At 42.7% G+C, this 24,200-nt stretch overlaps 1 protein-coding gene and 1 long non-coding RNA gene across 3 annotated transcripts; one reads left to right on the top strand and one right to left on the bottom strand.

Moving 5' to 3' along the window:
• Positions 1 to 239: 239 nt before the first annotated feature.
• Positions 240 to 4,899, bottom strand: LOC309793210. Its single transcript, XR_014291894.1, has 5 exons — positions 4,726 to 4,899; positions 3,783 to 3,896; positions 2,561 to 2,681; positions 1,747 to 1,849; positions 240 to 356 (listed from the first exon to the last, which is right to left on the bottom strand). It is a non-coding gene; the product is annotated as an uncharacterized lncRNA (long non-coding RNA).
• Positions 4,900 to 5,115: 216 nt separating this feature from the next.
• On the top strand, positions 5,116 to 23,103 carry MRPL45 (mitochondrial ribosomal protein L45). Of its 2 annotated transcripts, XM_082604653.1 has the most exons (8): positions 5,116 to 5,222; positions 6,115 to 6,292; positions 6,693 to 6,810; positions 11,225 to 11,323; positions 20,799 to 20,847; positions 21,742 to 21,891; positions 22,250 to 22,423; positions 22,630 to 23,103. In XM_082604653.1, exons 1-8 carry the CDS (start codon positions 5,157 to 5,159, stop codon positions 22,714 to 22,716), a joined length of 921 nt encoding a protein of 306 aa, XP_082460779.1. In that variant the 5' UTR covers positions 5,116 to 5,156; the 3' UTR covers positions 22,717 to 23,103. The 2 variants fall into 2 exon arrangements, with proteins under 2 accessions (XP_082460779.1, XP_082460780.1); XM_082604654.1 differs by lacking the exon at positions 21,742 to 21,891 and having other exon boundaries at positions 5,117 to 5,222.
• Positions 23,104 to 24,200: the final 1,097 nt, after the last annotated feature.

The raw sequence follows: 24,200 nt of genomic DNA on the forward strand, positions 1-24,200 counted from the left end.
ACGCAGATGCAGAGAACTAACGTATGGACACCAAGGGGGAAAAGCCAGGGGGGTGGGGGTGGGATGAATCGGGAGATTGGGATTGACATGTGTACACTAATATGTATAAAATGGATAACTAATAAGAACCTGCTGTACAAAAAAATTAAATTCAAAAATAAAAAAGAAAACGCAGGGCAAAAACACAAAGGACTTTTTGTCAAGGAGGTGACGAGGAAGTAGAAACTGAACTTACCACCGAGGAAGCCAGGATAAGAGAAGGGCAGAAGAGTGCCATGGCTGGGCCGACACAGAGAATAGGACCAAGGGCTAAGGCTGAGCAGGACCAAGCAGCACTAGCCTGGAATCCTGTAAGACTCAAGAGCAACATGGCAAAAAGTCACATTTCTTGTTTGGAGGTACTCAGTTCTCACAAATCCATCAAAACCATTCCCAGTTTGTGGCAATCCTGAGAAGTCTGCCCTAGTGAAAAACAATTTTAGGCACCTACCGTGTACCAGTCATATGCTTTCACATAGGATTTCACTTAGTGCTCACAACAGTCCTACAAGGTAAGTTTTATTATCCCCATTTCACAGATGGGTACACTAGGCCTCAAAAGACTTAAGGAATTTGCCCATAGAGTTTGGACCTGGCCAGTTGGATTCCCCTACACCAAGCTGCCTTTGATTTGAAGTCAAATCAAATCAAAATAATGTCAAAATAGTAGAGACTTCTTAGGCCTTCCAGGAACAGTAAGGAGCAGACCAGGTAAGGAACAATGCATGGAGACCTCTAAATCTCTGAACGTAGGTACTTAAAAACCCTGGAATTGCTGGGTTTGCATAGGCCTCTATGCAATCTGAGATCCCAGTGAAACCTTGGTACCCTCTAGTGGAAGTTTCCTGCATTCACACAGCTTTCCTGGCTTCAACGGCGAAGAGCTGGAAAGGAAGCCCTCACCAGGCCACTGGAGAGCATCCCCAAAGAATGGCCAACTGGAAGATACATGTTTGTATGTCAGGGCCCATGGAGGGTAGAGGAAAGAACACAGACCAGAGGGAAGGTGTGCTGAGCCACTGGTTCACAAGGGTCCCCAAAGCGGGTCCTTGTTAGGCCTTTGTGCATTATTAATAGGAGCTCAATACACATCAATGGGGGATGTAGGTTTTTAGGGCTCAAGAGAGTGATTTTTTTTTTAATGGGGGAAATTAGTGATCAGAGATGCAAAGTGACTCCCAACGCCACAAGGAAGTCAATGTCAGCAATGGTGAGACTAGAACCCATGTCTCCTGCCTCCCAAACCAGAGTTCTTCCCATTGTATCACACTTCCCATTTTTTGGGAACCCAGCCTATGAGGACAAGCTCCCAGGTTCCTGAATCTCATGCCTACAACCCTGCAGGCATTCCTGGAGCTTCTTCCCCAAGTTCCCAGTGCCAACATGTCAGATTTATTTCTGTCTCCCTCCTCCCGCAGAGGTAATCCCTGGGAATGGAAGTGGGTTAGAAACAGATTACTCTGATCCAGGGGCTTTGTCTTCTCCTCCCTGAACGTGGCGGGGTGGGGGAGGGCCCGGGGTGAGGGAGAGGGGAAGTCACAAATAGCCTGAAATTCCCTTTTAGGATTATCACTTGATTTAGCCAGCTGGGGCGAAAGCGGAGCAAGAAGAGGGGAGGGATTAGTTCTAGACCTAGCTTGAACAGCGGGGTGCATGGGCTTCTTTTCTGGCTGAGCCAGGATGAGCAATATCTCTTCCTTAACATACCTTTAGAAGTAAAGAGGCTGAGGCAGGCAGCAAAGGATAAAGGAAAAAGCCTTTGTCTTCAGCAGCAGGGATGAATGCAAGGATGAATGAGACAGAAGAGCAGCTGGAAGAAAGTCATGCAGCACAGAAATAAGGAGTCACTTTTGGGCATGGAAACAACCTTCATTTCAATGGTTTTAACTTTAACAGAGCTGAGAACTGCTCCCTAGAGGAAAAGAGCTAATACACATAGGGCTTCCTGAGGATTTCCAGCTCATATCCAGGTTATGGGCTCTTCTGCTTTAGGAACACTGCATTGGGGTGGACTCTGGGACTGCCAATGTTATCTGTGTCCAGCATAAAGAACAGACACTTACTAGGACTCTGCTAGGCTCTATATATCCCTTCCACGGCTATCACGGGGCTTGGAAGCAGCTACCATAACTAACCAGAGCGGGAACATGTATTAGTTCATTTAATGACTTAGTAACAATTCTATGAGTTAGGTACTCAATTACCCCTTCTCTATGGTGAGGAAAAGAAGTGGAGCTAAGATGTACACTCAGGCACCACTAGGTGAGAGTCATAGATAGTCACCTCTCCTAGTGACAAAGAAGCTCTGCTAACATTGTTAGCTAAAGATCAGTTGAGAACATTTCTTAGAAAGCCAGAATTCTTGGTTTCTTCTATGTCACCTTATCTTGGACAATTCACTTCACTTCCTTTGCTCTTCACGTGCTCTCTCAAGGGAGGGAAGTACAACATAAACACATGGCAAGCCTATCACTCGCTTCAATCGAAGTATCATATTGTTTACAGTAATCAATAAACATACTGTAATCAGATTCTTCCAATTCTCCAGAAGGATCTTCCATGTTCAAATCAACAGTGCTTCTCCTAGAATGTAGACTACCAGGCAGAATTTCAGAAGTTCCAATATTTGGTATCATCTGCCACTGAAAGGGAAAAAATCCAAATACAGTACATATCCCACTGCTCATGGGATATCCCATCTTCTTTGGATCCATTTAGAAATCTCAATAAGACGAGTGCTTCCAGGAACGCCCCGTATTTGGGGAAACAGGAAATCAACTTTGCCCTCTGCCTCATCATCTTTTATCTTGGATTCTACTGATCCACTTATTTATTTTCCCCCATGATCACTTACTGAATAAATATTTGAGTGTCTACTATGTGCAAAACTGTTTTTTGCAAGGCTAAGCCCCTAACCACCTTATTCCTTCCTCTAATTACACAATGAGTTTCCTTCTCTTGCTCTTACTTTGCTTTTTCTGAAATGTGAACTACTTGGGTTGTAGGATTATGAAATATCCTTTTCGTGTTAACTTCCCCAGGCAGACAACTCCCAATTTTCCATGGAGTTAATGAGATAGGAAGATAATACGAATTTTCCAAAACAGCAGCTAATAAACCCCACTTATAATTCATCTCAGAATGAATTAAACAAGATTGACTTCCCTTATTATTTCATCCAGGTTGATATGGAACAAGTTTGCATTCCCTGAGAAACTGACAAGAAGGCAGGCAGAGATGATCTGGGATGTGTTGGCTACCATGTGGCTACATAAAACTCAACAGTGAAGCAGGTAATCCCAGAAAGACTATATCAATGTTCTGTATTAATAACCACTCATCATGGATTGGGATTTCCCCACTTTGTCAGGAAAACCAGCAAAAAAAAAAAAGTTCATGTTTTATTTTCTGGGGCATAGAGTAGATTGACAAGACTCTGTTTAGACACATCTTGGGACTTCCCTGGTGGTCCAGCGGTGAAGATTCCGCACTTGCAATGCAAAGGGCACGGGGTTCAATCCCCGGTTGGGGAACTAAGTTCTCACATGCCGCACAGGGTGGCCAAGAAAATGTTTAAAAAAGTAAAAATTAAAAAAAAGAGAAATAATTAGATATATCTCATTTAAATGCTTAATATATATTCTTTAATTATCACATATGTATAACACCTAATTTCATGTCACTATTAATGTATCATGCTATAGGTTCTATGCTGTGGCTAGGACTTGTGGGGGAATTCTTACCCTTGAAGAATATACAGGGACTTCCCTGGCAGTCCAGTAGTTAAGACGCTGTCCCCCACTACAGGAGGTACAGGTTCAATCCTCGGTTGGGGAATTAAGATCCCACATGATGCCCTGCACAGCCAAAAAAAAAAAGGAAAAAAAAATCAATGTGTGTGTGTGTGTGTGTGTATACACACACAGTATAGTTAAAAAGTCAAGATTTAAGACATGAGATCCCCAAACTCAAAAGTAATCTCTCTTTCCTTTGATAGTCCTTAGCATTTTATTTGGACCTTATTAGCAATTCTATTTCAACCTGTACAGCCCATAGCTCCCAACTCACTGCAAAATACCATAGGTAAATGCTCAATAAACGTTAATTGACAGAATGAGAAAAAACCCAAGGGTACGTGTGAAAAGTGTTTTGTCATTCAACGATGATTACAGCTCTGGGTTTTCCAGGATGACCTCAACAACATGAATCCTTTAACCACTTACTGTGAAGCAATACAGCGTAGTAGTCAGTGCATGGGTTCTGGAGTTTGCTTGAATTTGAATCCCAGTTCTACCAGTTATTAGCCGTGCGACCTTAAATAAATTACGTACTTAATTTCTATGCAACATCATATGTAAAAGGAGCATATTGCTTGTTTGTGGTGAAGACTGAGTTAATAGATGTAAAAAGTTTAGAAAGATGCCTGGCACCCGGTAAACAATTTCTAAGTATAAGCTATTTTTTGTTAATAAAAATATTACTGTGCCTCATATTATTATGCCTCTGTCCCAAAATGGCAAACAGATAAATGCTTTTGTCAGTCCACGTGTCTTTTGCTTCAGTAAACATAGTAGTCATTAATTTCCTTAATTTGCTAGTAAGAAAGAATATTCTTCATACGGTACAGATTGGGAGAACTAGAGCTCCGGATTAAGGTTACCCAGAATATCGAGGTCGGATACAGACCCAGCAACTAGTCATTTTTTCCCCTTCTAGGATCCAAGAAGGCACTGAAGAAAAATAGTCATCTCAGAAGGGAAACATCTTTTCGTTCACAAGGTGCAGCACTGTCCCAGTCTTACTCGAACGCAGTAACTCCTGGCAGCCAGGAAGCCCGGCGCGCAGGCGCAGCTTCGGCTGCACGCTCTCCGCCTGGCGCGTGACAACCGTGCTTCCACCCTACCCCCAACGCCGTTTTACTGCGCATGTGCAGCCCAACTCCCACCCCCCCACCCCCCCACCGGCGGACGCGTACGTGCGCGTTCGCGCCGCTCACACTTCGGCGGCGGGCGCGTGCCCTGGAAAATTCCACTCCCGAGCTAGCTCCGCCCTATGCACCTCCTTTCCGGCCCCAGGCTTTTTACTGTCTCCATCCCGGCTGCCTTTGCGTGAGCAAAATGGCAGTCCCTGTGCCGCGGGGTTTGTCTTGCTTATCCAGGGCTTTAGGATGGTGGTCTCGGCAGGTGGGTAGGGACGCGGCACATAGGAGTCTAGGGGCTGGAGGGGAACAGAGTGGTGGGAAATACTCGCTTTGCAGTTGTCCTTGGTGAACTTGGACGTTACAGGTCGTACCTAGGCTAGGGAAGAGTTGAGGTAGATGAGACATAACTACTTAACTATGTGGCTGAGTGGGGAGAGCCTCGGTAGGGCCATGAGAGCGGGCAAGTTCTCGGGGATTAAGTTTCTCCGGTTTGGTCTGGGTCTGACTGGCCTGGGGGTGTTAAAGGGGAAGAAGTAATGGTTGGAAGGTGGGTTCACTTCCCGTTGATTTTTATAAATGTCCTTAATTGAACAGTAGCTGTAAAGAAGGGAATCTCGTACCTGCCTGAACAAACCTCATGGTCAGAGAGGAAAGAGACCTGGCCTTTGAAGAGCTTATTGATCAGTTGGGAGCTAGAACGACAGAATAAAGTTTACATTGAGGCTCCCAATAGAATGAGCAGAATGAAATCTGAGTAAATGTAGAGGAGATGCCAAGAAAAGGACTTTTCTTCTGCTCATTTCAGTATTGGGTTGGTATTTAAGTTCCCCATCAGACTGAGCATTCTTTGAAAGCAGAAGCCTTGCTTTCATCAACTCTGCATCTCTAGGAGTTGGCACAGTCCTATACTATGGAAAGTACTAAATAAAGGAAAGCCTTTAGTAAACGTTGAATGGTGTTAGTAAAAATTGCTTACTGGCTTGTAGTAAGAGACACCCATAATTGTTAAGATAGTTGTGCATTTTCCCCCGTGATATGTGGCTTTGTAATTGTTCCTAGGTTAGTCTTTGGATGTGCCCATTCTATCTTTGCTTACAGTTTGTACAAGATTGATTTTTTTCCAGGTTACCTAACCTTTTTCTGCCATCCTCCAGCCAGTCCTGGTGACTCAGTCCACAGCAGTATTTCCAGTGAGAACTAAAAAACGTTTCACACCCCCCACTTATCAACCCAAATATAAATCAGAAAAGGAGTTTGTAGAATACGCCCGGAAAGCAGGACTGGTCATTCCTCCAGAACATTTGGAGCGTCCCATACATCTGGCCTGTACAGGTGAGACATGGTATTTCTGAGACCCTGACCCAATCCCCTTCTGTCAGAGATCTTCTTGGAAAGTGGAATGATTTGGAGTATGAATGATAGCATTTAATTAACTACAAAATCGGTTCAGTCTCAATAATTTGTATACGTTATATTTCACAAGGTCATCTTTGATCTTGTTTTCACACTATGCCTAGAAGACCAGGGTAAAATTTCTCCATTTTGTACAAGAAGAAGCTGAGGCTCTAAGAGAAGACTGAAATGATCTTATTCTACTTTTTCTAATGCAACACGATTCCCTTTACATGGAAGTCTATTTTGTATCCAGGAGTCTTCCCAATTTTGTATGACCTCAGGATGACTTTTTCTCAATCTTTCAATGCTTTTTTCGTTTTCTCCTCTCTCTTTACAGCTGGTATCTTTGACGCCTATGTTCCTCCTGAGGGTGATGCCCGAGTGTCGTCTCTTTCTAAGGAAGGACTGGCACAGAGAGCTGAGCGATTGAAGAAGAATGTGGCATCACGATTATCGTAGGTGTCTGAGACAGCTGGGAGTCAGTATTAGAATAAAAATTTCTTGTTGCTGCTTAATCCAGAGAGCCCATCTTGGGTTAATTGCATTGGCCGTAGCTCCCTTGATAACTTGACAGTATATTCTTTCTCTGTAATAGAGCTAATGTATAATATGGGCATTCTGAATCGTAGGATCTCAGCCCTGATTGTTCGTTTTTGTCACATCATTTAGGAAGTTCACATTGAAGTTTGTAGGACACTTTCTTGATCACATATTTTAAAATTTAAAGTAATAATAAGAGAGAGCATATTTTTATGAGAAATACCTTAGAGTTTAAACTTGAGAGGAAGAAAAGCCAAAAAGGCTTAAAAAGAGAGACGTGTTCTAGGGAGCTAACTGGGCTTTCGTTAAGGAGCAGGGCCAAAACTTTCTTTTTTTTTGTTTGTTTTGTTTTGTTTGCGGTACGCGGGCCTCTCACCGCTGTGGCCTCTCCCTCTACGGAGCACAGGCTCTGGACGCGCAGGCTCAGCGGCCATGGTTCACGGGCCCAGCTGCTCCGCGGCACGTGGGATCCTCCTGGACCGGGGCACGCACCCGCGTCCCCCGCATCGGCAGGCGGACTCTCAACCACTGCGCCACCAGGGAAGCCCCCAAAACTTTCTTCTTAAAGAGACTTTCAGTATCTGTCACTCTAGCTCTAACTGTATCTAAATGATAGGTTCTTAGGGTCATATATAGATTTCTCTGCACAAATGTACTGAGTCAGTGTTAATTCTTCCTGTGGCCATAACCTATTTCTCTAAATACAGATCTCATCACATCAACTCTTCTGTCTCAGACTCCTTTGTGGCTCCCTGTTATCTGAAGAATAAAATCCAGATTTCTCCAGTGGAATTCAGGGCTTTTTATAATTTGGCTCTTGCCTTCCTCTCCACCATCATCGCCTTATTCCATTTTTCTCATCCTAAACTTTAACCTTTCCAAACTAATTGCCAGTTCCTTGACAAATGTTGTGCTGTGTCTCTTTGCACATCCTTTCCTTTGCCTGAAAAATGTCTTTTTCTCTCAAGCATTGTGTCTGCTTTTTTTTAAAAAATTAATTAATTTTTATTTTTGGCTGTTTTGGGTCTTCATTGCTGTGCGCGGGCTTTCTCTAGTTGTGGTGAGCAGGGGCTACTCTTCGTTGCGGTGTGCGGGCTTCTCATTGTGGTTGCTTCTCTTGTTGCGGAGCACGGGCTCTAGGCGTGCAGACTTCAGTAGTTATGGCACGTGGGCTCAGTAGTTGCGGCGCACGGGCTTAGTTGCTCCATGGCATGTGGGATCTTCCTGGACCAGGGCTCAAACCCGTGTCCCCTGCATCGGCAGGTGGATTCTTAACCACTGTGCCACCAGGGAAGTCCCGCTTTTTTTTAATAATGAAACTCCCAATCCTTCCCTCCCCCACCCCCTTTGTCAACCACGAGTCTGTTCTCTATGTTTGTGAGTCTGTTTGTCTTTCATAGATATGTTCACTTGTGTGTTTCGTTTTTTTTTTTTTTTTTTTTTTGGCTACACCACGCGGCATGTGGGATCTGAGTTTGCTGACCAGGGATCAAACCTGCGCCCCCTGCAGTGGGAGTGCAAAGTCTTAACCACTGGACCGCCAGGGAAGTCCCTGTGTTGTATTTTAGATTCCACATATAAGTGATATCATGTGGTATTTGTCTTTGTCTTTCTGACTTCCTTCGCTAAGTATGATCATCTCTAGGTCTGCTTTTAATCTCTGCTTTTAAGCCTTCTCTGACTCTTTTTGGAGCTGCCTTTGTTATAATTGTAACTGTATATATATTCTTACTACTTCTGATAACCCTGTAGTGTGATGATTTCCTCTTATGTATTTCTCTCCTGGCCTAAGAGCTGTTTGGTGGAAGGATTCATGACGATAATGATGAACAGAACACAGGTGGTTTTATTATGGAGTTATTATCTAGAGGAGGAAACCAGTTATTAAATACTGACTGTACACAAATAATTACAGATATGGCGAAGTATGAGTGCTGTGGGAACATATGGCAGGGAAAGATAACTTGGTTTGGGAGTTAAAGGTAAGCTTCCCTAAGGAAATGACATTTAAAGCTGGGACCTAGGGCTTCCCTGGTGGCACAGTGGTTGAGAGTCCGCCTGGCGATGCAGGGGACACGGGTTCGTGCCCCGGTCCGGGAGGATCCCACATGCCGCGGAGCGGCTGGGCCCGTGAGCCATGGCCACGGAGTCTGCGTCCGGAGCCTGTGCTCCGCAACAGGAGAGTCCACAACAGCGAGAGGCCTGCGTACCGCAAAAAAAAAAAAAAAAAAAAAAGCTGAGACCTAAAGGGTTGCTTGGAGTTAGCTGAATAGAGGGGTATAGTGAGGAATAGAATTCTAGGGAGACAAAACAGTACAAGCAAGGCTCTGAGGCGAAAAGTGCAAAGGAGTGGATTTTATCAAATGCTTTTTCTCTGATTGTTGAGATGATCATGTGATATTTGTCCTTTATTCTATTGATATGGTATATTGCATTAATTGATTTTTTTAGTGTTAAACCAATCCTACATTCCTGGGATAATTTCCACTGGGTTATGGTGTCCCCCATCCTCTTAATGTAGTTATAGTAACACTTTGATTAGATCAGAATTCCCTGTTTACATTATAACTACGAAAATGCTATGATAGAGTCATGCAGTACATTATTATTACATTTCCTTTCCTGCATAAAAGTTTTTTTTTTTGGTGTCAAGTGTCTTTTTTTCTCATTTGCTTATGGAACCCCTGGTTGTGTTAATTTTCTCTCAGTACATAGAAAACATTAAGTATTTTATCAATCCCATCTTCAAGAAGGAAGCCCTCCTGGAGCCTTCTTACCTATTTCAGTCTGGATTGGTCACTCTTTAGGCTCACTGTACATCGTGGGATCTACTTTTATCATCATCCTGATACTCCTTTTGCCTTGCTCTTATATGTATTCCCTGTTTCGTGGATTTTACCTCTCTCTCTTTCATGGTTCATTCAGTTATTTTGGTGGCACACATTCCCCAGCAGCTTCCTGAGAGAGTGTGGATGGTAGATAAATGAGATCTTGCAAGGCTAAGGAAAACTCTTTTTTTTAGTCTCCCACTTCATTTATAATTTTCCCAGGTATAGAATTCTGAGCTGGGAGTCATTTTTTTCTCAATTAAAAGCACTGCTCCATTGTCTTTCTAACTTCCTTTTTTTTTTTTAATATTTATTTGTTTATTTGGCTGTGCCAGGTATTAGTTGCAGCACGAGGGATCTTTGTTGCGGCATGTGGGCTCTTTTATTTTCATCATACAGGCTCTTAGCTGCGGCATGCGGGACCTAGTTCCCCAACCAGAGATGGAACCCGGGCCCCCCGCATTGGGAGCACAGAGTTTTAACCACTGGACCACCAGGGAAGTCCCATTTTTCTAACTTCTAACGTTGCTAGTTAGAAGCCCAGTGTCTTTCTGACTCTTGAGCCTCTGTATGAAACCTGTTTTTTCTTTCTTAGTGCTTATAGGATGTTTTCTTCGATGCCAAAATTCTGAAATTTCACTATGAGAAGCTTTGGTCTTTATTTTTTGTTTTTATTTATTTTTTTAAATTTAAATTTTAATATTTGGCTGCATTGCGTCTTTGTTGCCGCGCTCTGGCTTTCTCTAGTTGCCGTGAGTGGGGACTACTCTTCGTTGTGGTGTGGGGGCTTCTCATTGAGGTGGCTTCTCTTGTTGTGGAGCATGGGCTCTAGGTGCGTGGGCTTCAGTAGTTGCAGCATTCGGGCTCAGTAGTTGCGGCACTTGGGCCCTAGAGTACGCGGGCTTCGGTAGTTGTGGCGCATGGGCCCTAGGGCACGCGGGCTTCAGTAGTTGTGGCGCGCAGGCTCAGTAGTTGTGGCGCATGGGCTTAGTTGTTCCGTGGCACGTGGGATCTTCCAGGACCAGGGATCGAACCTGTGTCCCCTGCATCGACAGGTGGATTCTTTTTTTTGTTTGTTTTTTGCGGTACTCAGGCCTCTCACTGTTGTGGCCTCTCCCGTTGCGGAGCACAGGCTCCGGACGCGCAGACTTAGCAACCATGGCTCACGGACACAGCTGCTCCGCAGCATGTGGGATCCTCCCAGACTGGGGCACGAACCCGTGTCCCCTACATCGGCAGGTGGACTCTCAACCACTGTGCCACCAGGGAAGCCCGGCAGGTGGATTCTTAACCACTACACCACCAGCAAGTCCCACCTTTGGCCTTTCTTTAGAATGATGGATTTAAGTGCGAGTTAGAAGGTTGAATTTACAGGACTTGGCACATTCAGAAAACAATTATTGAATAAATGGACAGACATTAATGGACGTAAAGTAAGCTGTAAGTTATGGAAATTGTGTGAAGTCTTCTTTAGAAATGATTCTCATGCTTAATTTTACAGAATCCGAAGGATAAGAGAAAGTGATCCTAATTTTAGAATAAAGGACTTCCCTGAAAAAGCCCAGGATATCTTCATTGAAGCTCACCTGTGTCTAAACAAGTACGTGAACTCCCTGTCTTATACCCATTATGTTCTCAGCAGCTATTATTCTAGGCACAGGTTTTTTTTTTTTTCTTCAGGTAAGAGTTCTAGAGTGGGAGATGTTCCTCTGTGGGAAATAATTGGAGCCTGGAGCTGTCCTTGACTCCTCTCACTGCTTCTGGGAGTTTTCACCATTTGGTCTGGCTCAGCTCCACTGGCAAGTGTTGAGACTGTGCTGAACGGCTGCTATTTTCACCCGCCTGATCCCTAATTCATCCTGACCCTTTTTGTGTGTTTGTCTTGTATATGTACATTTCCTTTCCTTAATTATTTTGAATAAGTTTCTTTTAAAAATTTCCAACTTTTTCTTGATTCAACCAGGGGAGAAAAGTCAGGGCTGCTAGGTAGATGAAAAATCAACATGAGGGGCCTGGAATAATCTTAAGTGCTAGTCCTTGGACTGTTGCCCACATTCTTTGAACTATAGCTTGCTGTGGCTGTGCTTCAGATAGGATCCCAAACCTGTACTCTCAAATCCATTAATTATTTCTTTTTACTTTTATTTGTTTTAAAAAAGTTTTTAATTGTGAAATATTTCAAACATATAAAAAAATACCTTGCAAGGTAATAGATGTTTACATTTTGCCATATTTGCTTCTGAATGCCTAATTGGGGGAAGAGACAGGGATAAAGCATTATAGATACAGCTAAAGCCCCGTCTCCCGATTCTTTTCCTTCCTAGAAAGAACCACTATCTTCCCTATTACTCTCATGCACATTTTTATACTTGCACCACATGGACATGTGTATAAACAACGTACAGTATTGTTTAATGTGTTGTGAAAATTCACATGAAGGATGTATTTTTTTGAAACCTGCTCTGTTTATTGTTCAGTGTAGTTTTTTTCATAATTGATATTTTTTTCCTACCACATTATTTTTTACATTCTAGTTACCATGATTTTTCTTTGTTTCTTTTTTTCCTTTCATTTGTGGTATTGATATAATTTCCTTCTAACTTTTTTATTCCTTCCACTTGTTTGGAACTATTACATCCTACTTCTGTTCTTACAATAGTTATTGTTAAAATGTTTAGCATGTATTGTTGACAATATCACAAGAAGCTTCAAACACTTGAATTTCAGTCACTGCCTCATACATCTCCTGTGTTATTGTTATTTAGTTTTTTTAGTCGTACCTTGTTGTTATTTCACTTGCATTTTTTATTTTTGTTTTTTTCCTCCACTTCATGTTTTTATTTTCATTTTTTTGAAATATTCAATACATACATTTTTTTGATCACGCCATGTGGCATGACCAGGGATCAAACCCACACCCCCTGCAGTGGAAGCGTGGAGTCTTAACCACTGGACTGCCAGGGAATTCACCACTTCATTTTTTTTTTTTTTTTAATATTTATTTATTTATTTATTTGGCCGCTCTGGATCTTAGTTGCAGCATGCAGGATATTCGTCGCTGCACATGGGATCTTTATTTTTTTATTTATTTTTTTGAATTTTTGAGTTTTATTTATTTTTTTATACAGCAGGTTCTTATTAGTTATCTGTTTTATACATATTGGTATATATATGTCAATCCCAATCTCCCAATTCATCCCACTACCGCCACCACCACCCCCCACTTTCCTCCCTTGGTGTCCATACATTTGTTCTCTACATCTGAGTGGGATATTTAGTTGCAGCATGCGGGATCTGACCAGGGATTGAACCTGGGCTCCCTGCGTTGGGAGCGTGAAGTCTTAAACACTGGACCACCAGGGAAGTCCCCCCACTTCATTTTTGTTTATTTATTTAAAATATTTATTTTATTTTTGGCTGCACTGGGTCTTAGTTGAGGCATGTGGGATCTTCGTTGTGGCATGCGGGATCTTTTGTTGCAGTGTGCAGGCTTCTCTAGTTGTGACTCACATGCTCAGTAGTTGCGACACAAGGGTTTAGTTGCCCCACAGCATGTGGGATGTTAGTTCCCCGACTGGGAATCAAACCCACATCCCCTGCATTGGAAGGCGGATTCTTAACCACTGGACCACCAGGGAAGTCCCTCCCCCACTTCTTTTTTTTTGTTTTTTTTTTTGTTTTTGCGGTACGCCTCTCACTGTTGTGGCTTCTCCCATTGCGGAGCACAGGCTCCGGACGTGCAGGCTTAGCAGCCATGGCTCACGGGCCCAGCCGCTCCGCAGCATGTGGGATCTTCCTGGACTGGGGCACGAACCCGTGTCCCCTGCATCGGCAGGCGGACTCTCAACCACTGCGCCACCAGGGAAGCCCTATTTTTAGTTTTTTAAGGAACCTCCATACTGTTCTCCATAGTGGCTGTATCAGTTTACATTCCCACCGACAGTGCAAGAGGGTTCCCTTTTCTCCACACCCTCTCCAGCATTTGTTGTTTGTAGATTTTCCGATGATGCCCATTCTAACTGGTGTGAGGTGATACCTCATTGTAGTTTTGATTTGCATTTCCCTAATGATTAATGATGTTGAGCATCCTTTCATGTGTTTGCTGGCAATCTGTATGTCTTCTTTGGAGAAATGTCTGTAGGTCTTCTGCCCGTTTTTGGATTGGGTTGTTTGTTTTTTTGATATTGAGCTGCGTGAGCTGCTTGTAAATTTTGGAGATTAATCCTTTGTCAGTTGCTTCATTTGCAAATATTTTCTCCCATTCTGAGGGTTGTCTTATCGTCTTGTTTATGGTTTCCTTTCCTCTGCAGAAGCTCTAAGTTTCTTTCAGTTCCGTTTGTTTATTTTTGTTTTTATTTCCATTTCTCTAGGAGGTGGGTCAAAAAGGATCTTGCTGTGATTTATGTCATGGAGTGTTCTGCCTATGTTTTCCTCTAAGAGTTTTATAGTGTCCAGTCTTACATTTAGATCTTTAATCCACTTTGAGTTTATTTTTGTGTATGGTGTTAGGGAGTGTTCTAATATCATTCTTTTACATATAGCTGTCCAGTTTTCCCATCACCACTTATTGAAGAGACTGTCTTTTCTCCATTGTATATCCTTGCCTCCTTTGTCGTAGATTAGTTGACCATAGGTGCATGGGTTTATCTCTGGGCTTTCTATCCTGTTCCATTGTTCTGTATCTCTGTTTTTATGCCAGTACCATATTGTCTTGATTACTGTAGCTTTGTAGTATAGTCTGAGGTCAGGGAGTCATCAGTGCCTTATGGTTTTCGGCATACAGGTCTTTTGTCTTCCTAGGTAGGTTTATTCCTAAGTATTTTGTTCTTTTTGTTGCAATGGTAAATGGGAGTGTTTCCTTAATTTCTCTTTCAGATTTTTCATCATTAGTGTATAGGAATGCAAGAGATTTCTGTGCATTAATTTTGTATCCTGCAACTTTACCAAATTCATTGATTAGCTCTAGTAGTTTTCTGGTCACATCTTTAGGATTCTCTATGTAGAGTATCATGTCATCTGCAAACAGTGACAGTTTTACTTCTTCTTTTCCAATTTGGATTCCTTTTATTTCTTTTTTTTCTCTGATTGCTGTGGCTAAGACTTCCAAAACTATGTTGAATAATAGTGGTGAAAGTGGACATCCTTGTCTTGTTCCTGATCTTAGAGGAAATGCTTTCAGTTTTTCACCATTGAGAATGATGTTTGCTGTGGGTTTGTCGTATATGGCCTTTATTATGTTGAGGTGGGTTCCCTCTCTGCCCACTTTCTCTGGAGAGTTTTTATCATAAATGGGTGTTGAATTTTGTCAAAAGCTTTTTCTGCATCGATTGAGATGATCATATGGGTTTTATTCTTCAGTTTGTTAATATGGTGTATCACATTGATTGGTTTGCGTATATTGAAGAATCCTTGCATCCCTGGGATAAATCCCACTTGATCATGGTGTATGATCCTTTTAATGTGTTGTTGGATTCTGTTTGCTAGTATTTTGTTGAGGATATTTGCATCTATATTCGTCAGTGATATTGGTCTGTAATTTTCTTTTTTTGTAGTATCTTTGTCTGGTTTTGGTATCAGGGTGATGGTGGCCTCATAGAATGAGTTTGGGAGTGTTCCTTCCTCTGCAATTTTTGGAAGAGTTTGAGAAGGATGGGTGTTAGCTCTTCTCTAAATGTTTGATAGAATTCACCTGTCAAGCCATCTGGTCCTGGACTTTGGTTTGTTGGAAGATTTTTAATCACAGTTTCAATTTCATTACTTGTGATTGGTCTGTTCATATTTTGATTTCTTCCTGGTTCAGTCTTGGAAGGTTATACCTTTCTAAGAATTTGTCCATTTCTTCCAGGTCGTCCATTTTATTGGCATAGAGTTGCTTGTAGTAGTCTCCTAGGATGCTTTGTATTTCTGTGGTGTCAGTTGTAACTTCTCCTTTTTCATGTCTAATTTTATTGATTTGAGTCCTCTCCCTCTTTTTCTTGATGAGTCTGGCTAATGGTTTATCAGTTTTGTTTATCTTCTCAAAGAACCAGCTTTTAGTTTTATTGATCTTTGCTATTGTTTTCTTTCTGTTTCATTTATTTCTGATCTGTTCTTTATGATTTCTTTCCTTCAGATAACTTTGGGTTTTGTTTGTTCTTCTTTCTCTAGTTCCTTTAGGTGTAAGGTTAGACTGTTTATTTCAGATTTTTCTTGTTTCTTGAGGTAGGCTTGTATCGCTGTAAACTTCCCTCTTAGAACGGCTTTTGCTGCATCCCGTAGGTTTTGGATCGTTGTGTTTTCATTGTCATTTGTCTCTAGGTATTTTTTGATTTCCTCAGTGATTTCTTGGTTATTTAGTAACGTATTGTTTAACCTCCATGTGTTTGTGTTTTTTACATTTTTTTGCCTGTAATTGATTTCTAATCTCATAGTGTTGTGGTCAGAAAAGATGCTTGATATGATTTCAGTTTTCTTAAATTTACTGAGGCTTGATTTGTGACCCAAGATGTGATCTATCCTGGAGAATGTTCCATGCACGGTTGAGAAGAAAGTGTATTCTGCTGTTTTTGGATGGGATGTCCTATAAATATCAACTAAATCTATCTGGTCTATTGTGTCATTTAAAGCTTGTGTTTCCTTATTAATTTTCTGTTTGGATGATCTGTCCATTGGTGTAAATGAGGTGTTAAAAGTCCCCCACTATTACTGTGTTACTGTTGATTTCCTCTTTTATAGCTGTTAGCAGTTGCCTTATGAGGTGCGCCTATGTTGGGTGCATATATATTTATAATTGTTATATCTCCCTCTTGGATTGATCCCTTGATCATTATGTAGTGTCCTTCCTTGTCTCTTTTAACATTCTTTACTTTAAAGTCTATTTTATCTGATATGAGTATTGCTACTCCAGCTTTCTTTTGATTTCCATTTGCATGGAATATCTTTTTCCATCCCCTCACTTTCAGTCTGTATGTGTCCCTAGGTCTGAAGTGGGTCTCTTGTAGACAGCATATATATGGGTCTTGTTTTTGTATCCATTCAGCGAGCCTTTGTCTTTTGGCTGGAGCATTTAATCCAGTCACATTTCAGGTAATTATCAATATGTATGTTCCTATTACCATTTTCTTAATTGTTTTGGGTTTGTTTTTGTAGGTCCTTTTCTTCTCTTGTGTTTCCCACTTAGAGAAGTTCCTTTAGCATTTGTTGTAGAGCTGGTTTGGTGGTGCTAAATTCTCTTAGCTTTTGCTTGTCTGTAAAGCTTTTGATTTCTCCATCAAATCTGAATGAGATCCTTGCTGGGTAGAGTAATCTTGGTTGTAGGTTCTTCCCTTTCATCACTTTAAATATGTCATGCCACTCCCTTCTGACTTGTAGAGTTTCTGCTGAGAAATCAGCTGTTAACCTTATGGGAGTTCCCTTGTATGTTATTTGTCATTTTTCCCTTGCTGCTTTCAATAATTTTTCTTTGTCTTTAATTTTTGCCAATTTTTTTTTTTTTAAATTTTTGCCAATTTGATTACTGTGTGTCTCAGCGTGTTTCTACTTGGGTTTATCCTGTATGGGACTCGCTGTGCTTCCTGGACTTGGGTGGCTATTTCCTTTTCCATGTTAGGAAAGTTTTTGACTATAATCTCTTCAAATATTTTCTTGGGTGCTTCCTCTGTCTCTTCTCCTTCTGAGACCCCTGTAATGTGAATGTTGTTGTGTTTAATGTTGTCCCAGAGGTCTCTTAGGCTGTCTTCATTTCTTTTCATTCTTTTTTCTATATTCTGTTCCACAGCAGTGAATTCCACCATTCTGTCTTCCAGGTCACTTATCCCTTCTTCTGCCTCAGTTATTCTGCTATTGATTCCTTCTAGTGTAGTTTTCATTTCAGTTATTGTATTGTCATCTTTGTTTGTTTGTTCTTTAACTCTTCTAGGTCTTTATTAAACATTTCTTGCATCTTCTTGATCTTTGCTTCCATTCTTTTTCTGAGGTCCTGGATCATCTTCACTATCGTTATTCTGAATTCTTTTTCTGGAAGGTTGCCTATCTGCACTTCATTTAGTTGTTTTTCTGGGGTTTTATCTTGTTTCTTCAACTGGTACATAGCCCTCTGCCTTTTCATCTTGTCTGTCTTTCTGTGAATGTGGTTTTTATTCCACAGGCTGCAGGATTGTAGTTCTTCTTGCTTCTGCTGTCTGCCCTCTGGTGGATCTATTGATGTTCTTATTTCATACATTGTTTTCTGATTTCCTTTAGTTCTTTGTCCATGGTTACCTTTATCTCAGTGAACCTAAGTAGAATAGTTGCTTTAACGTCTTTGGCTAATAATTCCAGTGTCTGGGCTTTCTCAGGGATGGTTTCTGTCAAAATTTTTTTTCCTGTGGATGGGCCATACTTTGGTGCTCCTTTGTATACTCTGTAATTTTTTTGTTGAGCACTGGACGTTCTGAGTAGTATTATGTGGTGACTCTGGAAAGCAGATTCCTCTGCTTCTCAGGAAGGGCTGACTTTGCTCATCGGTGCCTCTGCCACATCCCTGTGTGACTTTTCCAACCGGTATTGCTAAGTTTGTATTCTTTGTTGTGGGCAGTCATGGAAGTTTCTGCTCCATTATCTCTGCAATCAGCCAGTGACCTGACAAAGATTTCCTAAACTGTCTGGCTGAATAAAAACAAAACAGGTGTTCTTGGGCCTTTATCCCTTTGCATCTGTTGATGGGAAAAGCTGCTGCAGCCAGCAGGGCTGAAACCATGACATCATTTGCTCTGGTCTCTCTGCAGTCCACCAGCCTGACCAAAATGTGCAACTCAAATTTTTGGAGCGAGGGGTCCCTACTGCCTGCCCTTGCGCCAGCCATCCACTCCAGGAACACAGGCTACTATCCCCACCAGTCATGGCAGGGCTGAGGCAAAGAGGAGGGTAGGTGGTTTGCACATGTTCTTAAACTCAAGATCACTGGCTTCTCCCTTCGTCAAGCACTTCCCTAGTTGTTACAGGTGTCCAGTCAACATCCAGAGTTCTGAAATTGTGGTTCTCGTTATTTTTTCTAATTTATCAGTTGTTTCAGTGGAGGGACCCAACCCTAGTGCTTCCTCCTCTGTCATGTTGCTTGATGTCTGTGTCTGTTGATTTTGCTAGCTTCCAGATGTTTTGTAATGTTTCATTGTGAACTCATCGGCAATGGAGAGTTTTTCTTCTGAGGGAATTCCAGACAACCTAAGTTATGAATATGATCCCAGAGAGGTTTTTGGGGTGTTTCTGCCAGATACTCTAGGGATATCATTGGCCAGGTGTCAGGTTTTTTGTTTTTTTTTTTGCGGTACGCGGGCCTCTCACTGTTGCGGCCTCTCCCGCTGCGGAGCACAAGCTCCGGACGCGCAGGCTCAGTGGCCATGGCTCACGGGCCCACGGCATGTGGGATCCTCCCGGACTGGGGCACGAACCCATGTCCCCTGCATCGGCAGGCGGACTCTCAACCACTGCACCACCAGGGAAGCCCAGGTATCAGTTTTTATGTTAATTTCTTAGCTTAGGAATTCTTACATCATACAGATACTATAAATTCTGTGTCCACCTCTGGGTATAATGTGGACTTAGGGCTTTAATTTTTTGTGGGAGTTTTTTATATTTGTTTTTTAGATCCACCCCCCCCTCCGAGGCCTAGAGTGAGGGAAACTTTATATCTAGGTTGGTGGACTATTGTCTATAGTTTCCCTTTCCTGCAGGTACAGGACTCTTTTTGAGGGTCATAGCTTTATGCAGGGATCTCAGTTCCAACTCCCTGTCCTTCCAGCATCCAAGGTTTTAGGAAAAGTCAAGCTCTAGCCATCAGATCCTATTTCTAGATCCCTGAGTCATCTCTGTGCTGTTGTGGTATCAGGTTGTATTCTTTCCATTCTGCTTTTAATTCCCTCTTCCTTTGTGGCATCTAAGGACTTACCTTCCTTTCTTGTGAACTAGGCTAGAGATTTTTAAATGTGTGTGTGTCTGTATGTATTATATTCTTTCCAACCTTTCTGGATGTTTATAAGTGGGAGCAGTTTCATATAAGCTTGGTCCATTATGTTGCCCAAAGCAGATGTCCTCCTTTTACTTTTCAGGGTAAGTGCTATTGCAAAATACTGAGTGAACTCATAAAATGGGGAATTTATTTCTACTGAAGATTTCTAGGCCAGGACAGTGACGAGGAAGAATTTATTCTGAGGTGAGGTGGCAGGCGTGGTGGTTGTAGTAGCTGTCGCCACACCTCAGTCTGGTCTAGTCTAGAGCTACAGTGGGGGAAATGACTCGGAATCTTTTGTATTGAGAATAGAAGTGGAAGGGAAGCAGATAGACAGAACTAATCCATTACCCACTCTGGGATTAGAGACACAATTTTTCAAAGGGCGAAGACTTAAACTGCTCAGAAAGTATTAAATTGTGGGGAAAAGTCATGAATGTATATCTGAAGGAAACTAATCTGTGGTCTTAGGTTTATTTGAAGCCCTTCAGTTAGGAACCCTCCTAAAATCTTACATGTACAGGAGCAGGGGTTTTCAAACTATTTTCTTACTGTTACTGCATAGAATCAGCATAACTAGGTCACTCTGGCAGCAACAAAGATGGGGCGGGGGGCAGTTTTGTGTAGAAAAGACCAGAAAAAACAGGTGGTTATCTTTTGGCTAGGTTCAAAGATGAATGTGTAAGAAATAAGGCTAAGCAGTTGGTATTGATGATGTGTCCATGGTAAGAGGAGATAAATTGAGCTTTTGATTGTTATTTGTGTTGGATTTTGTTCCAGCTTAGAACAAAAAAATCAGTCCCCACATCCCAGTGAGGGTTTCTTGCCCATCTCAAGGAGGTATAGTAATTTCAGAGAAATTTCTTTCTGCTCCTGAGATTCAAACATAACTTTACACTGCTCTTAGATCTCACGGTTTTCTGGCAAATCATGTTGTTCTTCATCTTTGGACTAGGACTAGGACTTAGTATATTATCTGGCTTATAGTAGGTGTGCAGAAAATGTCTATAAAAATGAAGGGAGTTGTTCTCCATTTTCAGGGCCATTTTCAGCTTTCATACACAGTATCATAAAAGCAGGAGTCAGTGATATATATCTCTTTCTTTTTTAGCTCAGACCATGACCGGCTTCATACCTTGGTAACTGAAAACTGTTTTCCGGTAGGTTCTTATCTTCCTTAGAACTGTGGGACCCCTGAGTAGACAGATTCTAGATATCACCTCTGATTTTCTTAAGGATCAGTTTTGAGAGTACAGGAAGTTTAAGGCAAAGCTGAAGTTCCATTATTTTTGGCTGAATGATAATGACTTGATATGGACTCTGGTAAAGGTCATGCAGTTGAAGAAAGAGGAAGTCCCTCAGCAAGCAGTGCTGAGACCACAGATCCTGAGGTGAGGGTGTGGTCACATTAGGCCAGCCCTGCACATACCTATAGTACAATAAAGGATTTAACCAGTGTTCATGAGGCTTACATTGTGTGATAACAGGGGTGCTAGGTACTCTGGGAGACCCCTAACAATGAGGACTTTGTGGTTCAGTTAGAGGTTCAAGAATAAGAACTTCAGTTTCTATCCGTTTTGCTTCATCTCCCCAGGGACAAGTATAGCTATCCTAGTCTTAGCAGGTTAGCCTTTATAAAAGGCTATAAAATTCCTATAAAATCCCACCTTTCATTGCCAAAAGGTGAGAGGAAAAAAACAAACATGTGCAGTCAACAGAAATGCATGCAGTAATGAGCAGATTATGAAAGTGTGTAGGAGGGATAATGGTATATTAGGTAAGCTGGCAGTTTGGAGTATGGTCTTCATTGATTTGGAGAAGGGTCCTCAAGGAGGTAGGTGGGTCTTGAGTTGTGATTTAGAAATGGAAAGAGAGTTGCTGTGAGGTGAGCTTGAGCAGCAGCTTAAGGTGAGAGAAAATAAGCACCAGAGAGCATTTGATGGGAAGCGTTGCATGCTGACTGTGGTATTGCAGGAAGAGCAAGCATGGATATAAGCACCAACTTCCCTACAGGGAGGGGAAAATCCAGTTGAACTATTCTCCTCTGCCCTCAGGACATGGTCTGGGACATCAAATACAAGACCGTCCGCTGGAACTTTGTAGAGTCTTTAGAGCCACCCCAGGTGGTGCAGGTTCGCTGTTCAAGTCTGCTGAACCAGGGCAACGCGTATGGCCAGGTCACCATCCGCATGCACACGCGGCAGGTAGAGGCACCAGTCTGCTTTCCTCCCAGCTTTCTTCACTCTGAGGTTGGGCACCTACCTCTGAGTTCTGGGTACAGCTGCCCGGGACTGTGAGCTCTAAGGAAGGGTTCACCATGGTCTTTCTTACCTTGTCACTGCACCCTTCCCACTGCTGGATGTTAGCTGTACTAAAACAGGTGTAGGGATATTCTTCCCCACCCTTCCTGGGCTCCCTCCCACCTCCTTCCACCACCCCACCACCCCGCCCCCCAGTCAAAAACCCTCTAAGAGTCAAGTGTCAATGGTTGATCTGTTAGTCTAGATTCAGAATTAAACAACTCTGAGGACTAACCGACTGGATGTGCTTTCGTCCTTGCAGACTCTGGCTATCTATGATCGGTTTGGCCGGTTGATGTACGGACAGGAGGATGTGCCCAGGGATGTCCTGGAGTATGTTGTCTTTGAAAAGCATCTGGTGAATCCCTATGGGAGCTGGAGAATGCATGGCAAGATCATTCCCCCATGGGCACCCCCTAAGCAGCCTATCCTTAAGGTAAAGCAGCTTGCGTGGTTTAAGACATGGCATCCTAAGCCACTCCTGTTGGGCTCCACCTAGTGGACAGAGAGGGTGATGCACCACCAACCAGGAAGAGTCCTCTTGTTGGCGGTGGGCACGGAGGTGGGCGTGGAGGCGGGCATGAATCTCTTAGGTAAGCCGTGGACTTGGATAGTAGGTAACTCAGTATCCTGCTCTTTCAGACGGTGATGATCCCTGGCCCCCAGCTGAAACCTTGGGAAGAGTATGAAGAGCCACAAGGAGAGGCCCATAAGCCTCAGCTAGCATGATGGCAAAAGCGACTCCTCGGGTGAAGCGTGGGTGGTGATGTGGCTGGACACTGTGAAGCCTGGGAGTCTGGGAGCCGTGAAGTCGTCCGTTCTCTTTACGCTGTAGGAAGAGCTGCCTTTGTTCTCTCTTGCCCTGCAGTCCCATCCTCAATAAGCACTGCTGATGGTCGGGCCCTAGTGAGTTGGCCCTGTGCACAGCAGTGGACCTACTTCTTTTTTTAAATCTTATATCTAGCTTCTGACTCCAGATGAAAAACGGTCTGTTTCAGAGAACATCTGATACCAGCTTTTCCGGCAGCAAGAACTGTCAGGAGCAAACTGGCAGAACTTTCTAATTACGGGGCAGGATCAGAGTTGGAAATAAAACACTATCCAGTATTGGACAAATGTGGTGGGTTCTGTGTATTTCTCCTGGCTCAGGACGGAAGTAGACCAGCCTTCAGAGGGCAGAAGTGGAAGTTATCTTAATTGTGAGTGATGTGACTTACAGGAAATCCAGACTTGGGAAAAAGAATTAGTGTTTATAAAAGTGGTGTCATTGAAGAGGGTCTTTTCGCATACACGGACTCACTGAACCAATATTTGTATTTCATAGATGAATGTAAGTCCAAAGAAATCATTTCGCCTTCAGCCTTTGGATTTTGTTCTTAATTATCAGCTGCATCCTGGTGTGATCCCAGGAAGCATTAGAGGAGGAAGGGGCCATGGTAGTGTGGATACATTTGGGAAATCCATCAGTAAGACTTAGTTCCCTGATTTGTAGCACCTTTTGGAGATGGTGACTCTTTTTCCAGCCCGAATTTGGAGGCAAAGATACCAGAATATGGACCTATGTAGAGTGAAACAGCCCAGCCCCTTCTTGTTCCTTAGCTCCAGCTGGAGGAGGATGTGGGACTTCTCATGCTCGTGTCCTGGGTCATCTGAGGTATGACAAGGGAAATCACTGTCCCAGCAGCAAGCTTGGTTTATAGTACTATTACTTTGGTCAGCCCATGAGGGCTCCCCTTAAAAATCAGGACCTTAATTCTTGTGTTTCTGTTTTTCAAGTCTAGTATTTTCTTTTAAGGAGTTTATCACCTGGGTTAAGGATTAATCTGTTCTGACCTTGTCTTGAGAGTAGAGTCCCAAGAAACTGGAATCAGGTTGAGAATAACCTGACCCCTCAGTCTCTGTAAAGCTACCATTTCAGCAAAGCAGCAAACAGACCAGGCCTCGCCGGGGAAAACTGATGTTTTAATAACAGCTGCTGAGTGCTGACCATAGAAACAAGATGTGTAAGCTTAGGGAAGAGGCAGCACCAGTAGGTTAATCCACAGCAGCCACCCTCATCATGCTACTTAGTTTCAACCCTTTTGGCTTAAAGTGTACATCAGTTTCCAGCATTGCTGCCCAAGTGAGGTTTGATCATATCCTATTTGCCTGAGCCCTGGATTAAGGCAGAATGAGAAGGGAAGTGCTTTGAGTAGGATCCACAGCTGGGGAGT

The sequence above is a fragment of the Mesoplodon mirus genome (genome assembly GCF_964341445.2).
Source record: "Mesoplodon mirus genome assembly, chromosome: 18".
NCBI lineage: Eukaryota > Metazoa > Chordata > Mammalia > Artiodactyla > Ziphiidae > Mesoplodon > Mesoplodon mirus.